Source organism: Electrophorus electricus, chromosome 13 (assembly GCF_041902795.1).
Source record: "Electrophorus electricus isolate QZ-2024a chromosome 13, ASM4190279v1, whole genome shotgun sequence".
NCBI lineage: Eukaryota > Metazoa > Chordata > Actinopteri > Gymnotiformes > Gymnotidae > Electrophorus > Electrophorus electricus.
Window position 1 is genome coordinate 655,071 of NC_137509.1, and position 18,581 is coordinate 673,651.

General features: G+C 43.2%; 1 protein-coding gene across 2 annotated transcripts in view; it reads left to right on the forward strand.

Annotated features, from left to right (window-relative positions):
* The first annotated feature begins 4,764 nt into the window (after nucleotides 1-4,764).
* The window catches only part of ube3c (ubiquitin protein ligase E3C), a 37,220-nt gene continuing 23,403 nt past the window's right edge, over nucleotides 4,765-18,581 (forward strand). Inside the window, exons 1-11 of one of the 2 annotated variants that reach the window (XM_027028258.3) lie at nucleotides 4,765-4,907; nucleotides 5,774-5,879; nucleotides 6,085-6,138; nucleotides 6,226-6,300; nucleotides 7,231-7,377; nucleotides 7,896-8,011; nucleotides 8,952-9,109; nucleotides 9,408-9,561; nucleotides 10,582-10,802; nucleotides 10,916-11,067; nucleotides 11,181-11,368. In XM_027028258.3, the coding sequence (XP_026884059.2) occupies nucleotides 5,814-5,879; nucleotides 6,085-6,138; nucleotides 6,226-6,300; nucleotides 7,231-7,377; nucleotides 7,896-8,011; nucleotides 8,952-9,109; nucleotides 9,408-9,561; nucleotides 10,582-10,802; nucleotides 10,916-11,067; nucleotides 11,181-11,368 (1,331 nt within the window). In that variant the 5' untranslated portion in view covers nucleotides 4,765-4,907; nucleotides 5,774-5,813. Of the gene's footprint in view, nucleotides 4,976-5,773; nucleotides 5,880-6,084; nucleotides 6,139-6,225; nucleotides 6,301-7,230; nucleotides 7,378-7,895; nucleotides 8,012-8,951; nucleotides 9,110-9,407; nucleotides 9,562-10,581; nucleotides 10,803-10,915; nucleotides 11,068-11,180; nucleotides 11,369-18,581 lie in introns of both variants that reach the window. The other variant, XM_081725422.1, reaches the window with a different exon arrangement.

Below are 18,581 nucleotides of genomic sequence, written 5' to 3' on the forward strand. Positions count from 1 at the left end.
GGGAGCTAAATATTAGGCTACACACACACACACACACACACACACACACATACACACACACATACACACACATACACACACACACACACACACACACACACACACACACACACACACACACACATTATAAGACCTACATAAGAAATATTTGGAACGAAGTAAATGAAATCCACGCCACCAAATAGCTTACTGACTTCCTGAGTTATTTAAACTATGGGCCTACACCGAACCATATTAAAATCTGTAATTTGCACGTAATAGATAAATTAGAAGGTTGCTGGGGTAATTCATCTGGTAGAGTTTTATTTTGATGTAAACTGTATCTTTTTCTCGCTTGTTGGCTCCACAGGGTCTGTATGGGTTCTATATAAACCATCGGCGGGACACCTATTGCGCGCGCACCTGTAGATGCTCCAAACCAAAGGTTCATATGCAAACACATGGCCTTGAGAAATATGATCAAAAATATTTTTAATTAAATAACTGTCTGATTATTTACTGGACTGATTATCATATTTTTACAATTTAAGTAGATGTTTCCTCGATAATATATTTTCTGGGGAAAAATAAAAATAAAACATCGCATCACATTTTTGATGGAATTTTTGTTTTTATTTCTCAAGCAGGCGAACCTCAAGCAAAAGGTCGTTGTTATTAATTATCATTTTAATAAAACATATACACCCCATTTGATTTTCATTTCACTTCGTTAACTTTTTTCTGAGACTGTTCAGTTATCGTGTATGCTATTTCGTTTTTCTTTCTCCGAGTTTCTTCAGTACATTTTAAATAATTTTCAGTACGCACCATACATATGTACAATATAGCAGAACCTACAGATAAAGGTAGGCCTATATGATAGGTCTATTTCATTATTTTATTTTGATATTTATATGGTGTTTTAGGACATTTAAAATGTAGGACATTTAGAAACTCAAATACAAACGTGGCAGTATAAGCTCTTGAGGCTTTTCTCTCGGTGTACGTGTGTCGATGGTCATGAATCTGTGAAAATACTGGTTTCGTTTGGCATTTAAGTTCATAGAAGGAAACTAGTGTGGGGGAGCCACGCGCGTGGCAGGGTCTTTCTCTCTAATCAGCCTCTTTAAGCTAATGGACGAAGAGGTCAGAGCGAGAATTATTGACACTCTGCTGCCCTTAACCTGTCTACCAATAAAGCGGATTAGTTTTCCTCTATTCATTAGCTAACCACTCTCCCGGGACGTCCAGACCTCGTTTATTTGCTCAGGGGAAATCAACAAGTCACAGAGCGGATTCGACAAGGATCAGGATTTAATTGAGAACCGAAATGATATCATGACCGATTAAGTTATAATAGCTGAGTTATCTGATGGATAGCGGTGTGCCGAACTCAGGCTGCTGAGAAGGATGATGAGCTGCATAGCGGATTGTGGAAGTTTACAGAAAGAGCCGCGGGCACGAATTCACAGTGAGGCTTCTACTTCGAAACCCCCTCCAGTCGTTTACTAGGCCTTATTTGTATGCACAGCCCCGATTCGGTTCGGTTAGTGGGTTTACCTGATTAAATTGGTATGCGCTATTCAGAGACAAATGGGCCTCTCCATCTATGGCGGATCCGGCGACATTATGGACAATTTGGACTTTGTGCGATATGAATTTTCCCATTGAAACACTTTTCTTGTATCGCAGATGTCAGCCAATAAAGCTCTACCGGGCCTTTAACGTGCACGCATTAAATTGCAGCTTTGTCCCTTTCCGGGTTTAATTTCATTAAGGGACCGCATGAATATTTCTATTAAAGCGGCGATGAAATATGAAGCCGTTTAACATTGGTCTGTTCCAATCAGAGAGATTTATGGCTCTTTTTCATCACATCAGGAGAGGGTAAAATTAATATTGCGCCCCGAGAAAGAGGCAGCCCTCCAAGCACAAGGCTTTCCTCAGAGCTGCTCACTACCTTGGTAATTACTTCCACAATTAACTAGAATACAAATCAAAGTGACAAATCGAAATAGTTTATATATTAATTATCCTTGGTAAATGTGTTCATTATGAAAAGACAATTTAAGGGGACCTGCACTGTCTCTTTTATTGCAATAAATACATTTAATTATATAGCACAAATGGGGTCTGTGTCGAAACGAATAGGACAGCTTTTAAACACATTTGTGACTCATAATCATTTTATCAATTTAATTAGTCTAATTCCTTCTCATAAAGAGTGAGCCAGTTAAAGCACCATAAACGACAGGATGTTATTTAGAGTCATTAACCAGATCAAACTCCTGCGCTAATTTTTGAGGACTGCTGAGGTCATTTCTCTGAAGCGCGCGCCATATGCCCAGTCATTCTCGCGAACCGTGAGGTGATTTGTTAGTGCAGGTCGAGCTTACCCCTTAGTCTAACCTTTCCAGCTTCTTCTATCTTTTAACACTATACCATTTAATATTATTTATTGCTAGATTTGTTTGTTTTGTGTTTATTTTAACGTGTAAAATGTCTAGCCAAAATGTTCCCACAGGCTAATACTAAACAGAAACTAGTCTGAAATTCTAGGGGTGGAATAAATTAGTAGTATAGCGGTGGAATATGTTAGTACTAAATTTATATAGGTAAACGTTGGACGGAGTTATTTAAACTATCCGTCTCAATAAATATCTCTACATGGCCTCGAAGTTTGGAGCTTTTCAGCTTTATCCTCCAGCCTCGTGCGGCTGCGCAGATTTATTCTAAACCTGCTGGTCGCGTGTTCCAACTTCTGTGTGAGACTGTGTGATTGATAATGTCAGCAGCTGGCAGATTTTTCAATTGATTCATTTTATATCTGTCAACAAAAGATCATTTAATTAGCACTAGCTCTATTGCTTTAAAAACTAGAGTTGAGCTACACTGAACTGGAGTAAGCCAAGTTGTATTCTTCTGTCCTATATGCTATCTAGTAGCACAAATATTGAACCTTAATGCTGCTAAACATACATTAAAAAATACAAATAAAAATAGCAGGTTGTATTAATGTAAAAGGCTATAAAAATAGCAGGCTGTGATAGTTTAGTCAGTGCTCTTGGTTGTGTTAGCGATCCCGGGTATTTTGAAAGGCGCTACAAATAAAATTCTGTTTAATTCTCTTCATTACTACTATATGCTTAAAACATAAAATACAAAACGAGGTGATTCATATGTTATAAGATCTTATAACAACAATAGGTCTAATCAAAAAGATCAAGTGTTTGCAAAATTACCATTACCGCTCGTTTTGCTACCCCGTCCCGTCTTTATATTACCGATAAAGATAAAATAGGGACGTTTTACAAACTTGTGCTTGTATTTCAAGAAAACATTGTACTTTGCATTAATATTTCGATCCATGTTTTATGATAACAAATTAAATTGTTAGAAAACTTAATAACCTATTCACTTTTCCGTCCATCTGCTATATATGCTACAGCCTATAACAGCCTATCTATAGCTTTACTAATTGTATCTACGGTATTTGTACGGTATTGATTATATGGGGACTTAAAGAATATTTGAGGACACATAAACCGTTTGTACAGCTCATTCATATATTTCTTTTGGTGCTTGAATGCATTCTAATCTATCAGTAACTTAATACTTTATCATTAAAGTAAAAACTAAGCTAACAAATGTTTTTATTTAAATGTATTCTTAAAATTATTATGCTGCTTTTACTAGGTCAGATAAAATTATATAAGATGTATATTAATTGGTGATAGTGTTGGTAATATTATATAAGATTATTTATACTCATACAGTCATTATATATATATATATATATATATATATATATATATATATATATATATATATATATATATATATATATGTGTGTGTGTGTGTGTGTGTGTGTGTGTGTGTGAATGTAATTGCAGTGTACTGTTGATGTTAAAAATGTAGCGGTAGAGAAATTGTAGTGTAGTGCACGAGATGTTTAAAGAAACAGGACATTTCGGCCAGTGGTCCTTTATCAGCTGTGCTTGAAACTCTTTGCTTGCACTTTGTACTGTCGCTGCATATTTAAGCGGGAGGATGGGCTCCAACAGACCTGGGAATGATATCATCAGTCTCAGCCCAGAAGAGTGCGATCCTATGAACAGTGATAATACTGTTCTGCACCTTCATACTCCCAGGCCTTCAGAAAAAAATATGACCTCCCACTGGAAGATATGACCACACCCACTGAGACGTTTTTTTAAACCATTTCATTTTCTGTTGTTGAATCTCAGGCTATAGACTACCACATTCAATATGTAACTAAACTATAGAATATGCACTTGCTGCTTGACAGACAAAACAGCAAACTATAAGTATTTTTAAAAAATCGTTTAGGACCTACTATTTGTATTTGTAGCTATGTCATACATTTCTGAACACATCGTGAATATATGTCCATGTTTTTATATTGGTAAACAAACTGAACTTCACCCTCGCAGCCAAAGAGTACATTAACTTAAAATAGGACCACAACACAAATAAAACTGCATTAATAGCAGAAATTCAGTCTGCATATTTTGGCAGCTTTTGATATTTTCCTTTGTATGTAGCTAATGCGTATTGCTGAAGATTTGAAGTGACTTATATATTTAGATATGTTTTGTTAAAGCTAGCACACCGAGGTCCCTTGTAGTAATGTAGGCCTATACATGGAGCACCTACTTGGAGGAGCCTGTAGATCAAGCTCATTCCGCGAGTGACGTTTAACATATTACTCACCTTATTTGCGCGAGTAGCCGTTCAGCCTCTCTTCCGACGTCCAATCGCTGTCGTACTTTTGCTGAGTGGGCGGGACATAGGTGTGTGACGCGTTGGGGTGCTAGCTGGGCAAAGGCATAGCTGGACTTTTTGTTTCATTTCCTCTGAATTCCTACCTTTAAGCTGTTTGTTTGCTTGCTCGTTCAGTAAAACAGGTAAAAGATTTGACCTCATGTGTCGAAGATATTTGATGTCCTGACATTTAAACATCTTGCTGACATAAGTAAACCATTTTCAATCAGAAGGAGGATGAGCATGTCGAATGCGTTAGCATAGGTGCTAACCTAGCTACCTCGCGCCTTAAAGAATCGGGGAAACGTTTGTTTTCATACTACACGCCTAGATTTACATTTAAATCATCCTAAATAATAAATATATTTACTTATATTTTGTTTATGACGAGAGACCGCTGAGTCATTATCTTAGCTAGCCAAGAGCCCCGTGAAGTTGTGACTGATGACAGAACAATGCTGCTAGCACGTTAGCACGCTAGCACGTCAGCTATCTACGGTCGTAAGGGCCGCGTGTTGCTTTTAATTTGTAAATATAAAAAGAAACAAGGTTTTGTCACCTATCTATATAAATCATAGCGAAGTAGGGTTGATTTTCCAGTATCAATGTCTAAGCTGTCAGTGCTTGCCTTGTTATAGCTACCTAGCCTATTAGCAGATCCTAACATCCTTGGTTCCAGGAAACAGCCTTTCAACACCTATTCGGATTTTTGTGTAATTGTCTTTTTTTAATCCATTCTCAGGTCCGTTATGACGCTAAATTAGCTTGCGGCCTGTAGCAATATAAACACAGGCGAACACTGTGCCCGTTATGTAATGATAACTACCGTAATTCGGCTTCCTGAGAGTTCAAAATAAGCAGCCAGTTGATTTCAGAACGCACGGCGACATGTGACAGCTTGAAACAACCGTATAGAGATTTGCTCGGTCCTTCCGTAATTGTTTTGTTGTTGAGGTCGTTGTGTTCAGATAAATCGAGGCTTTGAACTCGCGTGTGTCTCGTCTCACAGGTAATTTTATAGACTGCAGCTCAATGGGAAAGGTGTAGCCATGTTCAGCTTTGAGGGAGATTTCAGGAGGACCCCAAAAGTGTCGCTTGGTGGGGCGAGTAGGAAGGTAAGAAAGAGGCTGGGCCTCGCTGCTGGTTCTTCATTAGCTCTGTAGTGTGTTATTGTGGCTGTGTTTATTGTTAATGTAGCTGTATTTAGTGCTGTTACTGTAACTGAACCATGTGTTATAGCCTGTGTATGTTATTGTAACTTTGTAGTGTGTTATTGTAACTAGTGTTACTGTAGCTGTGAAATTCTCTGTTTTCTTTCAGGAGGAAAAAGCATCTCTGCTTCATCGGACACAGGAGGAAAGACGGAAACGAGAGGTCTCTGTTAATTACTGCAGTGTTTGATGGGTCAGCCTGGTGGTGGTATTGTTAATATTATTGACTAATACTGCTTTTCCCTTGCAGGATGAGAGGAGACGGCTGAAAAATGCAATAATCATCCAGTCTTACATAAGAGGCTTCCATGAAAGAAAGCGTCAGGTATGTGGAAAGATCTCGGTACATGCATGAGTTTAGTTCATATGTGAAATCATACTGTTTTTATTTCTATAAATTGTGAAAGATGATATGGTGGTATTGTAAGCCCCACTGTTGGGTATACTATCTTTAAGGAATTTGTACACATTTGATGGCAGTAGTTTGTTAGTGTGGCTTCATTGCTGACCTTTAGTATAATGTGTTCCTTAGACATGCGTTACTGCACTGCTGTTGCTATAGGAACATGTTCAGTTATTTTAATGTGGCTTGGTACACATAGTGACCTGGTTAGTGTAAACTGAGTTTTACATATCACCTTTACAGTAAGAGCTCTTTATATTTACAAGCGCAGTGACTGTGCCATCATGATGGTGACTTATTTCACTTATATTAACATCCCATGCAAAGAGAATCCTAAGGAACCTGCATATAACTTCATTATTGGCCATCTAGGTGTAAAGACAGCAGGTATTGTCAGGGGACTGCCTCATTTTCATTCTCAACAGGGGACTGTCTTATTCTCTCTCGGTGTATGGAGGAAAGGGACCGTCTCATTTTCTCTCTGTCTACAGATGTGAGGGACTGTCTCATTCAGTCTCTGTGCACAGAGGTTGAAGGACTGTCTCTTTCAGTCTCTGTGCACAGAGGTTGAAGGACTGTCTCATTCAGTCTCTGTGCACAGAGGTTGAAGGACTGTCTCATTCAGTCTCTGTGCACAGGGGTTGAAGGACTGTCTCATTCAGTCTCTGTGCACAGAGGTTGAGGGACTGTCTCATTCCATCTCTGTGCACAGAGGTTGAGGGACTGTCTCATTCTGTCTCAGTGTGCAGAATAGGGGAATTGTCTACCTCTCTCTTACAGTGTATTGTTGGTACAGTTGCTGTGTCCCTCATTGTTGTCCTGGTTCCTTCCCCCGTGTCCTGTGTTTCACAGCATGCCATCCAGAGGGCTCTCTTTGACCGCTCGGTGAGTCAGGCCCAGTCACTCCACAGCCCAGCGCTTGTGGACAGCGCCACCCTCAGGCTGCTGGGGAGACAGCTGCTGTTTTTCTACTGCCACAGTGAGGACACGCACAGGCTGGTGAGAACCCGTCACCCTGACTAACATCTTGTTTTTTATTCACAGCTTACTACTGCTTGTTTTTCTTTTCTGTTTGTTTTAAATGACACCTTATGATACTTTAATGGAGTTTTGTTTTGCTTATTAATTTGTTTTGCTTGTTATTTATATATATACTGAAAAGCCATTGATGTTGTATTACTACTATGGCAAACATTTTCTTTCAGTTACAGTCAGCACCTTCTGATGAACATTTCTGGAGTTTTTCTTTTATTTGATGTAATCAAAAGCAGAATTATTAGTTGGGAGCAGATAAGTCCAAATCCTCTGGAGAGCAGACAGAGATTCCCACCCTAGCCTGAGGTACACTAGGAGCCAGGACCAGTGCAGTACTGCTGTTCATAATCTGTACTGAGTGTCACTAAGGGGACTCTTGCTGATGGTGGTTGTCATTCACTGATCCTGCAGAGAGAAGCTGAGTTAGCCCTATCAGAGTGTGATAAAGCACCACGCCCATTTTGATGTGTTTGATGTTGCAGATCTGGCTGTGTCAGAGTGTCGTGAAGCACCATGCCCAGTTTGTGAAGCTATTGGCTGGGCCGCAGGGATCCACATGTGTATTCCAGATCAAGAGGCTTCTGGGACACTGCTGCAGGTAACTGTGATGGGCGGGGCTAGAACACTCAAACACTTGTACAGGCTTCGACACCATTAACTGCTATGTAATAAGTGTTGTGTAATGGATGAAAGAGGTTTGAAGAAACTGAGTGTGGAAAAATAAGTATTAAATTAAACAGAGGTGCTCGATGTTCTAATGGATAAATAAGGTTTCATTTCTAGTTCATTAGATAACTTATTGCTCAGGTGAACAGTGTTTATGGTATTACCACTGCGTTTAGCAGAGTCTAGTGAAGTCAAAGTCAAATGTATTTATATAACACACATAGTCACGACACATCTTTACAAATGTGTGGGTCCAGATCTCTACTGAGTGAACCAGAGGAGACATTGGCAAGGAAAAAGTCCCTGGGTGTTTAATGATGAACCTGGGGAAGACCCAGACTCTAGAGGGACCCTCACCCTCCTGGTGGGCCAGCTCAGATCAGCTCCCAGTCACCATTACTACAGATCAGGATTGAAGAGGGACCCTCACCCTCTTGGTGGTCCAGATAGTAACCAGTCCATGATTTAATACATTAATTAGCCAACTCAGTATAAATATTATGTTTCCAACAGTGCTTGGTCGTGATGGTACTGTCTACTCATAGGACAGACTAAATATGAATTTCTATTTTTTATTAATCAGTATAAGATCATTATAGGGGAATGACTATAGTTCTGGTACTGTGTGTGTGTGTGTGTGTGTGTGTGTGTGTGTGTGTGTGTGTGTGTGTGTGTGTGTGTGTAAAGCCGAATCGTTCCATGATAAATTGTCTGCCATAATACCTGACATCATATATTAAGAATTTATTTTGATGTATGAAAGTTTTATTTATAAAGGGCTTACCAGCATAGCCTGGAACGACCCTAATCAATAGCTGTTCGTGTGTGTATGTGTGTGTCTGATACGTGTGCCCTGACGTGTGTGTCCCCAGACTGCTGCAGCAGTGTGCAGATGAGCGTGTGAATGTGACTGTGCCCATGCGCATGGTGGAAGTGTTCTGCTGGGAGAAGACCTACCTGCCTGTGCTGCACGACCCCGGTGCTGCCACAGCACTTACTGAGCAGATATTGCACTATATGGTACAGAAAGGTATGCAGTGATCTCACTTCCCCCCACCCCTCTCGTATCTCTTCATCCCCTCCTCCATCTCCTCACGTCCCCTCTCTGCCTCTGAGTAGTGGATCTTGTTTCATGAAGTAAATCATTGTGTCTTGTACGAGGCAGTTACAATCTCTCTCCGTTTTCTCTCTTTGTCTTCTGTTAATTTCTTTTGCTCTCTCTCCATCCCACCTCATACATCCATCTCTCTTTCTCTCTCTGTCTGTCTCTCTCTCTCTCTCTCTCTCTCTCTCTCTCTCTCTCTCTCTCTCTCTCTCTCTGTGTCTAGGATACTACAGGTCTGTGTATGCCTTGGTGAATCATAAGTTACCGTCGAGTCTGGAGTACACAGATGCCCCTTCTGTTCCTCTGGCACACACACTTCTGCAACACACACTCAAACCCCTGCACTTTACCTACACTTCCTGCCCTGAGGGAGCCAGGTAAACACACACATACACAGCTGCAACACCCATTCAAACTCCTGCACCTTATGTGCACCTTCCCTGATGTGTATTATGCAAATACACAAACACTTACTGAGGAAATACATAAACCAATGCACATAACATACATCTCCTGTGTTGTGTGCTAATCTTGGCTGTCACTCACACACGGCCACACATGACCTGAAATGACCCACAGCAACTCTGGCGCTGGTCTCTCTCCCTGGGATGGACTCTGCTGTATTTTCCTCCAGTAGAGCTCTGCTGTAGGTTTAAGTGGAATGTTTTCTGTGTGTGAGAGAGGGAAGTGAGGGCAGTAATTAGCTCTGTATGTTTACAGTAGGCAGTAAAAGTCAGGCTGGCTTTTTGAATTGAGCTGTAATGTTTGCTTAGTTTGGGGCTCCATTCAAAAAACTCTCTGGGACTATCACCCCTGTGTATTCCACAGAACACCAGTGTGACTAAAGCTTTTACACACACTTCTCCTGTTTGCTTATTTTCACACACACACACACACACACACACACACACACACACACACACACACAGATGTGGGTGGCTACTCTTAAAATGTAAGATGTTTTAGAAAATGTTGCAACGCTCTGATTTATGGTTCTTTTTTTTTTTAGAATGGTATTGTATGTTATGATATTTTTTTGACAGCATTCGGCTTTTGGTCTTGAAAAGCATACAGATCAGATTAGAAAATACTGTATTCTGTGTTCTTATCATGATTGGATGGGATGGTAGATTCTTAGGCTGTTGGTTCTGAGCTGAACTGACAGGTCCTGTGCTAGTCCACTCAGTGAACAGATTGCACATAGTTCCAACTTCTTTTTGCCCTTTGCCCTCTAACCTCTGCTTGACAGCAAGAATGAGGTCATCCACAGATTAAAAAAAAGACAGTTGTGTGAATCTGCTGTAAACAGCGATATGCCTTTGATTATATATGAATGAGGTCTGTCTGTCTGTCTGTCTCTCCCTTTTTGTCTGTCTGTCTGTCTCTCTCTCTCTCAGGCAGTCAGTGTTCTCAGCCTTCACAGAAGAGTTCATCTCCCCTCCGTTCACGGAGCAGGTGTTTGATTTCTTTGTGCCAGCTCTGGCTGACCCTAGGGGAGTGTTCCCGTTTGAGGACTTCCTTTGGTCCCTGCAGGCCACCGTAGCCTCCTCAGCCCTGGCCCAAGCTCACGCACCGTGGCTCTTCTACTTCGTGCTGTCAGTCGGAGAAACCAGCCTGGGTGTGTGTGCATGTGCGTCCGTGTGTGTGTGTAGGTTCTCCCTGATGAAGGCCTGCTTCTGTAACTTATAAGTCTTTCATTGTGTGTGTGTGTGTGTGTGTGTGTGTGTGTAGGTTCTCTCTCTGATGAAGGCTTGCTCCTGTATCTGAAGACACTACAGACTCTCTTACCACTGCTGCCTGTGACTGAGAGCCGGAGCACATCAGAGATAAACAGTGACTCTGAGGATGAGGACGACACCACGATACACTCCACACACACACAGGTACAGGTACACACACACACACAGGTACACACATACACACTACAGTCTTGTGTTTCAGTAGTGTCGTGCCTGCTGGTGTGTTGTATTCTAATCCTCTCCCCACTGCTGTGCAGGATGAAGGCAGGGTCTCTGTGCAGCTCATCACTGAGTCCTGTCTGCAGAAGTTGGACTCCCGGCAGCAGACAAACGCGCTGCTGGCTCTGGTGTGGAGAGACTCAGCCAGCGAGGACGTCTTCACTATGATGGCCTCCATCTGCCACACACTCATGGTTCAGCACCGCATGATGGTGCCCAGAGTCAGGTTAGGACTTACACACACACACAAACAAACATACTCACACACACCCACAAAATACTGGTTGAAAGAGAAGTGGAATTAACACTCATAAGGGCAAAAAGGGACAGCAGTGTGAACAGAGCAGGAAGTCCAGTAGAGCCTATGTGAAGATTCACTTCCATACCAGCATAAAATACACAGCCTGATGCTAAAATGGCCCATCTCTTTAAAAGCTGCTTGTTTCTTTCTTAAGATATTTGTGTGCTCTTCGTTTTTTTTTTAATGCTCTGTCTAAGCACTATTCAATCTAGTGATGGACCCAGTCAGCCAATCAGCGTCCCCTTGTCGGCCAATTTTATGGTCGGGGGCAGGTAATGGTCCGTCTCAGAACCTGTCATTCATCAGTTAGGCTAATGAGTGCACTGGTCTGTCTGTTTGCATGCTGACTGGGCTCAGAGAGATGGAGTGAGAGACTGCTGTACATGGTAGAGAGAGAGAGACTGCTGTACATGGTAGAGAGAGAGAGAGAGAGACTGCTGTACATGGTAGAGAGAGAGAGAGAGAGACTGCTGTACATGGTAGAGAGAGAGAGAGAGAGAGACTGCTGTACATGGTAGAGAGAGAGAGAGAGAGACTGCTGTACATGGTGGGGAGAGAGAGAGACTGCTGTACATGGTGGGGAGAGAGAGAGACTGCTGTACATGGTGGGGAGAGAGAGAGACTGCTGTACATGGTGGGGAGAGAGAGACTGCTGTACATGGTGGGGAGAGAGAGACTGCTGTACATGGTGGAGAGAGAGAGACTGCAGTACATGGTGGAGAGAGAGAGACTGCAGTACATGGTGGAGAGAGAGACTGCAGTACATGGTGGAGAGAGAGACTGCAGTACATGGTGGAGAGAGAGAGACTGCAGTACATGGTGGAGAGAGAGACTGCAGTACATGGTGGAGAGAGAGACTGCAGTACATGGTGGAGAGAGAGACTGCAGTACATGGTGGAGAGAGAGAGACTGCAGTACATGGTGGAGAGAGAGAGACTGCAGTACATGGTGGAGAGAGAGAGAGACTGCAGTACATGGTGGAGAGAGAGAGAGACTGCAGTACATGGTGGAGAGAGAGAGAGACTGCAGTACATGGTGGAGAGAGAGAGAGACTGCAGTACATGGTGGAGAGAGAGAGAGACTGCAGTACATGGTGGAGAGAGAGAGACTGCAGTACATGGTGGAGAGAGAGAGACTGCAGTACATGGTGGAGAGAGACTGCAGTACATGGTGGAGAGAGAGAGAGAGACTGCTGTAAATGGGGGAGAGAGAGAGACTGCTGTACATGGGGGAGAGAGAGAGAGAGACTGCTGTACATGGGGGAGAGAGAGAGAGACTGCTGTACATGGGGGAGAGAGAGAGACTGCTGTACATGGGGGAGAGAGAGAGAGACTGCTGTACATGGGGGAGAGAGAGAGAGAGACTGCTGTACATGGGGGAGAGAGAGAGAGAGACTGCTGTACATGGGGGAGAGAGAGAGAGAGACTGCTGTACATGGGGGAGAGAGAGAGAGAGACTGCTGTACATGGGGGAGAGAGAGAGAGAGACTGCTGTACATGGGGGAGAGAGAGAGAGACTGCTGTACATGGGGGAGAGAGAGAGAGACTGCTGTACATGGGGGAGAGAGAGAGAGACTGCTGTACATGGGGGGGAGAGAGAGAGAGACTGCTGTACATGGGGGAGAGAGAGAGAGAGACTGCTGTACATGGGGGAGAGAGAGAGAGAGAGACTGCTGTACATGGGGGAGAGAGAGAGAGAGACTGCTGTACATGGGGGAGAGAGAGAGAGAGACTGCTGTACATGGGGGAGAGAGAGAGAGACTGCTGTACATGGGGGAGAGAGAGAGAGAGACTGCTGTACATGGGGGAGAGAGAGAGAGAGACTGCTGTACATGGGGGAGAGAGAGAGAGAGACTGCTGTACATGGGGGAGAGAGAGAGAGACTGCTGTACATGGGGGAGAGAGAGAGAGACTGCTGTACATGGGGGAGAGAGAGAGAGAGACTGCTGTACATGGGGGAGAGAGAGAGAGAGACTGCTGTACATGGGGGAGAGAGAGAGAGAGACTGCTGTACATGGGGGAGAGAGAGAGAGAGACTGCTGTACATGGGGGAGAGAGAGAGAGAGACTGCTGTACATGGGGGAGAGAGAGAGAGAGACTGCTGTACATGGGAGAGAGAGAGAGAGAGACTGCTGTACATGGTAGAGAGAGAGAGACTGCTGTACATGGTAGAGAGAGAGAGAGAGAGAGACTGCTGTACATGGTGGGGAGAGAGAGAGACTGCTGTACATGGTGGGGAGAGAGAGAGACTGCTGTACATGGTGGGGAGAGAGAGAGACTGCTGTACATGGTGGGGAGAGAGAGAGACTGCTGTACATGGTGGGGAGAGAGAGAGACTGCTGTACATGGTGGGGAGAGAGAGAGACTGCTGTACATGGTGGGGAGAGAGAGAGACTGCTGTACATGGTGGGGAGAGAGAGAGAGACTGCTGTACATGGTGGGGAGAGAGAGAGAGACTGCTGTACATGGGGGAGAGAGAGAGAGAGACTGCTGTACATGGGGGAGAGAGAGAGAGACTGCTGTACATGGGGGAGAGAGAGAGAGAGACTGCTGTACATGGGGGAGAGAGAGAGAGAGACTGCTGTACATGGGGGAGAGAGAGAGAGACTGCTGTACATGGGGGAGAGAGAGAGACTGCTGTACATGGGGGAGAGAGAGAGAGACTGCTGTACATGGGGGAGAGAGAGAGAGAGACTGCTGTACATGGGGGAGAGAGAGAGAGACTGCTGTACATGGGGGAGAGAGAGAGAGAGACTGCTGTACATGGGGGAGAGAGAGAGAGAGACTGCTGTACATGGGGGAGAGAGAGAGAGAGACTGCTGTACATGGGGGAGAGAGAGAGAGAGACTGCTGTACATGGGGGAGAGAGAGAGAGAGACTGCTGTACATGGGGGAGAGAGAGAGAGAGACTGCTGTACATGGGGGAGAGAGAGAGAGAGACTGCTGTACATGGGGGAGAGAGAGAGAGAGACTGCTGTACATGGGGGAGAGAGAGAGAGAGACTGCTGTACATGGGGGAGAGAGAGAGAGAGACTGCTGTACATGGGGGAGAGAGAGAGAGAGACTGCTGTACATGGGGGAGAGAGAGAGAGAGACTGCTGTACATGGGGGAGAGAGAGAGAGAGACTGCTGTACATGGGGGAGAGAGAGAGAGAGACTGCTGTACATGGGGGAGAGAGAGAGAGAGACTGCTGTACGTGGGGGAGAGAGAGAGAGAGACTGCTGTACGTGGGGGAGAGAGAGAGAGAGACTGCTGTACATGGGGGAGAGAGAGAGAGAGAGACTGCTGTACATGGGGGAGAGAGAGAGAGAGACTGCTGTACATGGGGGAGAGAGAGAGAGAGACTGCTGTACATGGGGGAGAGAGAGAGAGACTGCTGTACATGGGGGAGAGAGAGAGAGACTGCAGTACATGGTGGAGAGAGAGAGAGACTGCAGTACATGGTAGAGAGAGAGAGAGAGACTGCAGTACATGGTGGAGAGAGAGAGAGACTGCAGCACATGGTGGAGAGAGAGAGAGAGACTGCAGCACATGGTGGAGAGAGAGAGAGACTGCAGCACATGGTGGAGAGAGAGAGAGAGACTGCAGCACATGGTGGAGAGAGAGAGAGAGACTGCAGCACATGGTGGAGAGAGAGAGAGAGACTGCAGCACATGGTGGAGAGAGAGAGAGAGACTGCAGCACATGGTGGAGAGAGAGAGAGAGACTGCAGCACATGGTGGAGAGAGAGAGAGAGACTGCAGCACATGGTGGAGAGAGAGAGAGAGACTGCTGTACATGGTGGAGAGAGAAAGACTGCTGTACATGGTGGAGAGAGAGAGAGACTGCAGTACATGGTGGAGTGGGGAGAGAGGCAAGATCAGCATGTGTGTCAGAGGAGTCAAAGTTTCTGTTTCTCTTGTTCTGGAGGCTGTATGTGAATTTGTAATGTAGACATAAGGTGTGTGTTTGTGTGTGTGTGTCAGTGGTCTTACTTGTCTGCTTACCAGTCAGTTTTTGACCCTTCCCTCCATGTTCCACCCTTCTCTACATCATTCCCTTGGTACTTATGGCTGCTGCAGACTTGTGTATCGTTAATGTTCATCTTGGAGCGAGGATGTGTTTGGAAATGCTTTTACCGTAAATTCTGCCCTCAGTGCTTTATCATTATTGGATATCTGTACAAAATAATTAGCTCTTCTGGAAAGATTCATTTTAGCGGGAGTGGTCAGGATAGCTTTACAAGAGGCAAAGGGGAGCAAATTACAGCTGCTTACGTGATTTACGGGTCTAAGGAAGGGTCCTATGTTGATGCTTGATGCCAGATTGGTCAGCTAGCCCAGTGTGTCCTTCTATCTACCACCACACTGGGTTGTCTGGCCCTGCTCCTGAAGCTCCAACCATACTCATGGAGATGTGTTCCTAATGTAACACACCTGGCTTTGATGCTTGGCCTGATTCAGGTTGGAGCTCAGCTCAAACTGTTTAACTGGTATATTGGATATTTTTCCAAGCCCAGCTGTCAGCAGAGGTCAGTTATTTCAGTATTTTACACGTTCCTCTGGAGTCCTTATATAGAGCTGATCTTGTTGATTGATGTGCTTCATAGATTCAGAAGGAAGGATCTGTGCAGAACAAGGTGCCCCTGACTTAAAGGTTTATGGTGTGGATTTTTTGGATTGATTTTTCTACCTTAAATAGGCATGTGCCCTGCGCAATAGAGGTCGGCCGATTTATCGACCTGACTGATCGTTTGTAGCCGATATTCAACATTGTCACGATTACGGGAATCAATGTGCAGCATCTGATTACATTAACACAGGAGTGTATCACGAGTGACGTGCAGCATCTGATTCCATTAACATAGGAGTGTATTGCTTGTGAAGTACAGCATCTAGTGTAAATATTGCATTAACACAGGAGCGTATCATTTGCAATTTGCAGTGTTTGATTACATGAACACAGGCGTGTATTGCTTGTGACGGGCAGCGTCTGATTACATAAACACAAGTGTATCATTCACAACGTGCAGCGTCTGATTACATGAACACGAGCATATCATCATATCGTGATGTCCAACATCTGATTACATTAACACAGGCGCACATCATTTCCAACGTGCAGCGTCTGATTACATGAACACGAGCATATCATCATATCGTGATGTCCAACATCTGATTACATTAACACAGGCGCACATCATTTCCAACGTGCAGCGTCTGATTACATGAACACGAGCATATCATCATATCGTGATGTCCAACATCTGATTACATTAACACAGGTGCACATCATTTCCAACATGCATCGTCTGATTACATTAACACAAGAGCATATCATTCTCAATGTTCAGCGTCTGATTACATTAATACAAGCGTTTTTGTTTGCGATGTGCAGCGTCTGATGTAAAATGGGCTGTGCACCCATGGCCAGCTATGCAGACATGCCTCCAAAAAGCAGTAGCCTAAATTATTTGTAAAACAATAAAATTTTTATATTTAGTAGAAACATTGTACACAACTTCTGGTTATTTTCATTTTTTCTAAAAGTACCGACGGCTACAAACTTAAATCTTCTAAAGACTGCACCACTCAGCTTGAACAGGACTAAACATCCTGTTTCCTTGGAGTCAGGCAATCCATTTCCAAGAGTCAACCATTCTGACAAATTCAGCACATCTAACTACTACTTACTGAATGAAATTCATAAAGAAGTAATGTCAAGGTTAAATCAACATTAATGTCCATCTAATCTCATTGTTGCTTTTTAGAAAGTAGCCCCTTTTTTGAGCTCCATTTCTTACAAATGTCACTGACGTTGTTGTTGTTAATAATAATAATAATAATAATAATAATATTATTATTATTATTATTATTATCATCATTATTATTATTATTAGTCAAATTTATATAGCACCTTTCTCAAACTCTTTACAGACAGAAATCTTTTTATGTGTATATAATCATTTAACATGTAATTTTGGGATTTAAGGACAGGGAGCAGGAGGAGTAAAATTGTAGCAGCAAAATCCTGCCGAGAGGTTTTTACACCATGACTCTGTGTTGCTCAGATAGGACTCCTGAGGAGATATTGCAGAGTGGAATTTCTTTTTCCTCATTTGACTGAATTTTCCACTTTACTGAATCTGTTGAGGATCTGTTTATAGAATTGTGTTGTGATTTGGCAGCTGTTGAAGTTACTTTAATCTATTTAAAGATTACTGTAAAGTGTGTTTACTGTTTTTACATCCTTTATGCTGTGTAAAGCTCAAAGCACTTCATTTATTATGTTCTAATATAAAGTATTATGTTCATTTAAAGTGAGGAAGCAGTGAATGAACATCGGCCATTGGTTGTCCACGTCCTTGATTATGTATATTCGGTATCGATATTGACTCTGAAAAGTAAGTTGACCTCTACTCTGCTCTGGTGGGATCAGACCATTGTGCTGTTGCTGGATCAGACTGCCTGTCTCCAAGTGGGATCAGACCATTTGTCCAAAGATGGTATAAACATCACTGCTGTCTGTGGGTCAGTGGTCAGCTCTGTTTTCCTCCTCTTTTCATTAGATGATGTTTATAGGGTACTCTTTAACTAAATGCAGCGTTGCCTCTCTCTCTCTCGTCAAGTCAAGATGGCTTTATTGGCATGACTGTACAAAATGCAATATTGCCCGAGCACTGAAAATGTTTACATTTTAACTTCACAAAATACTAATAAAAGATGAGGAGGTGGCGGTGCACACGGACGCAGTGGCTCAACACTGCCCATGCCCTTTTCATGGTTTTTTTGTTCATTTGTTTGACTCTGTTTCATTGTGCTCTGCGCAATGACAATAAAGGAATCTAAACATCTAAAAGCATCACCACCACTAATAACAGGAATAATAACAGCACACAACAGTTTTAATGACATCTAACAAGTCATTAAGACATAAACAAAAAATTATGACTATGTAATATGTAAACACATTTAGCAAAGAGGACTGTGTGTGGGGTGATTTGGTTATGGGAAATATGAATAAGGAGGGTGTCACTGACTATCTCAGGCGAGGACATGTTTCTACATATTTTGCAGTAAGGGTTGATGTATGCTCTGCTCCAAGAAAGAGTTGTAATTTTTCATTTTGGGTCACATTATTTAAATTTGGGATTAAGTGT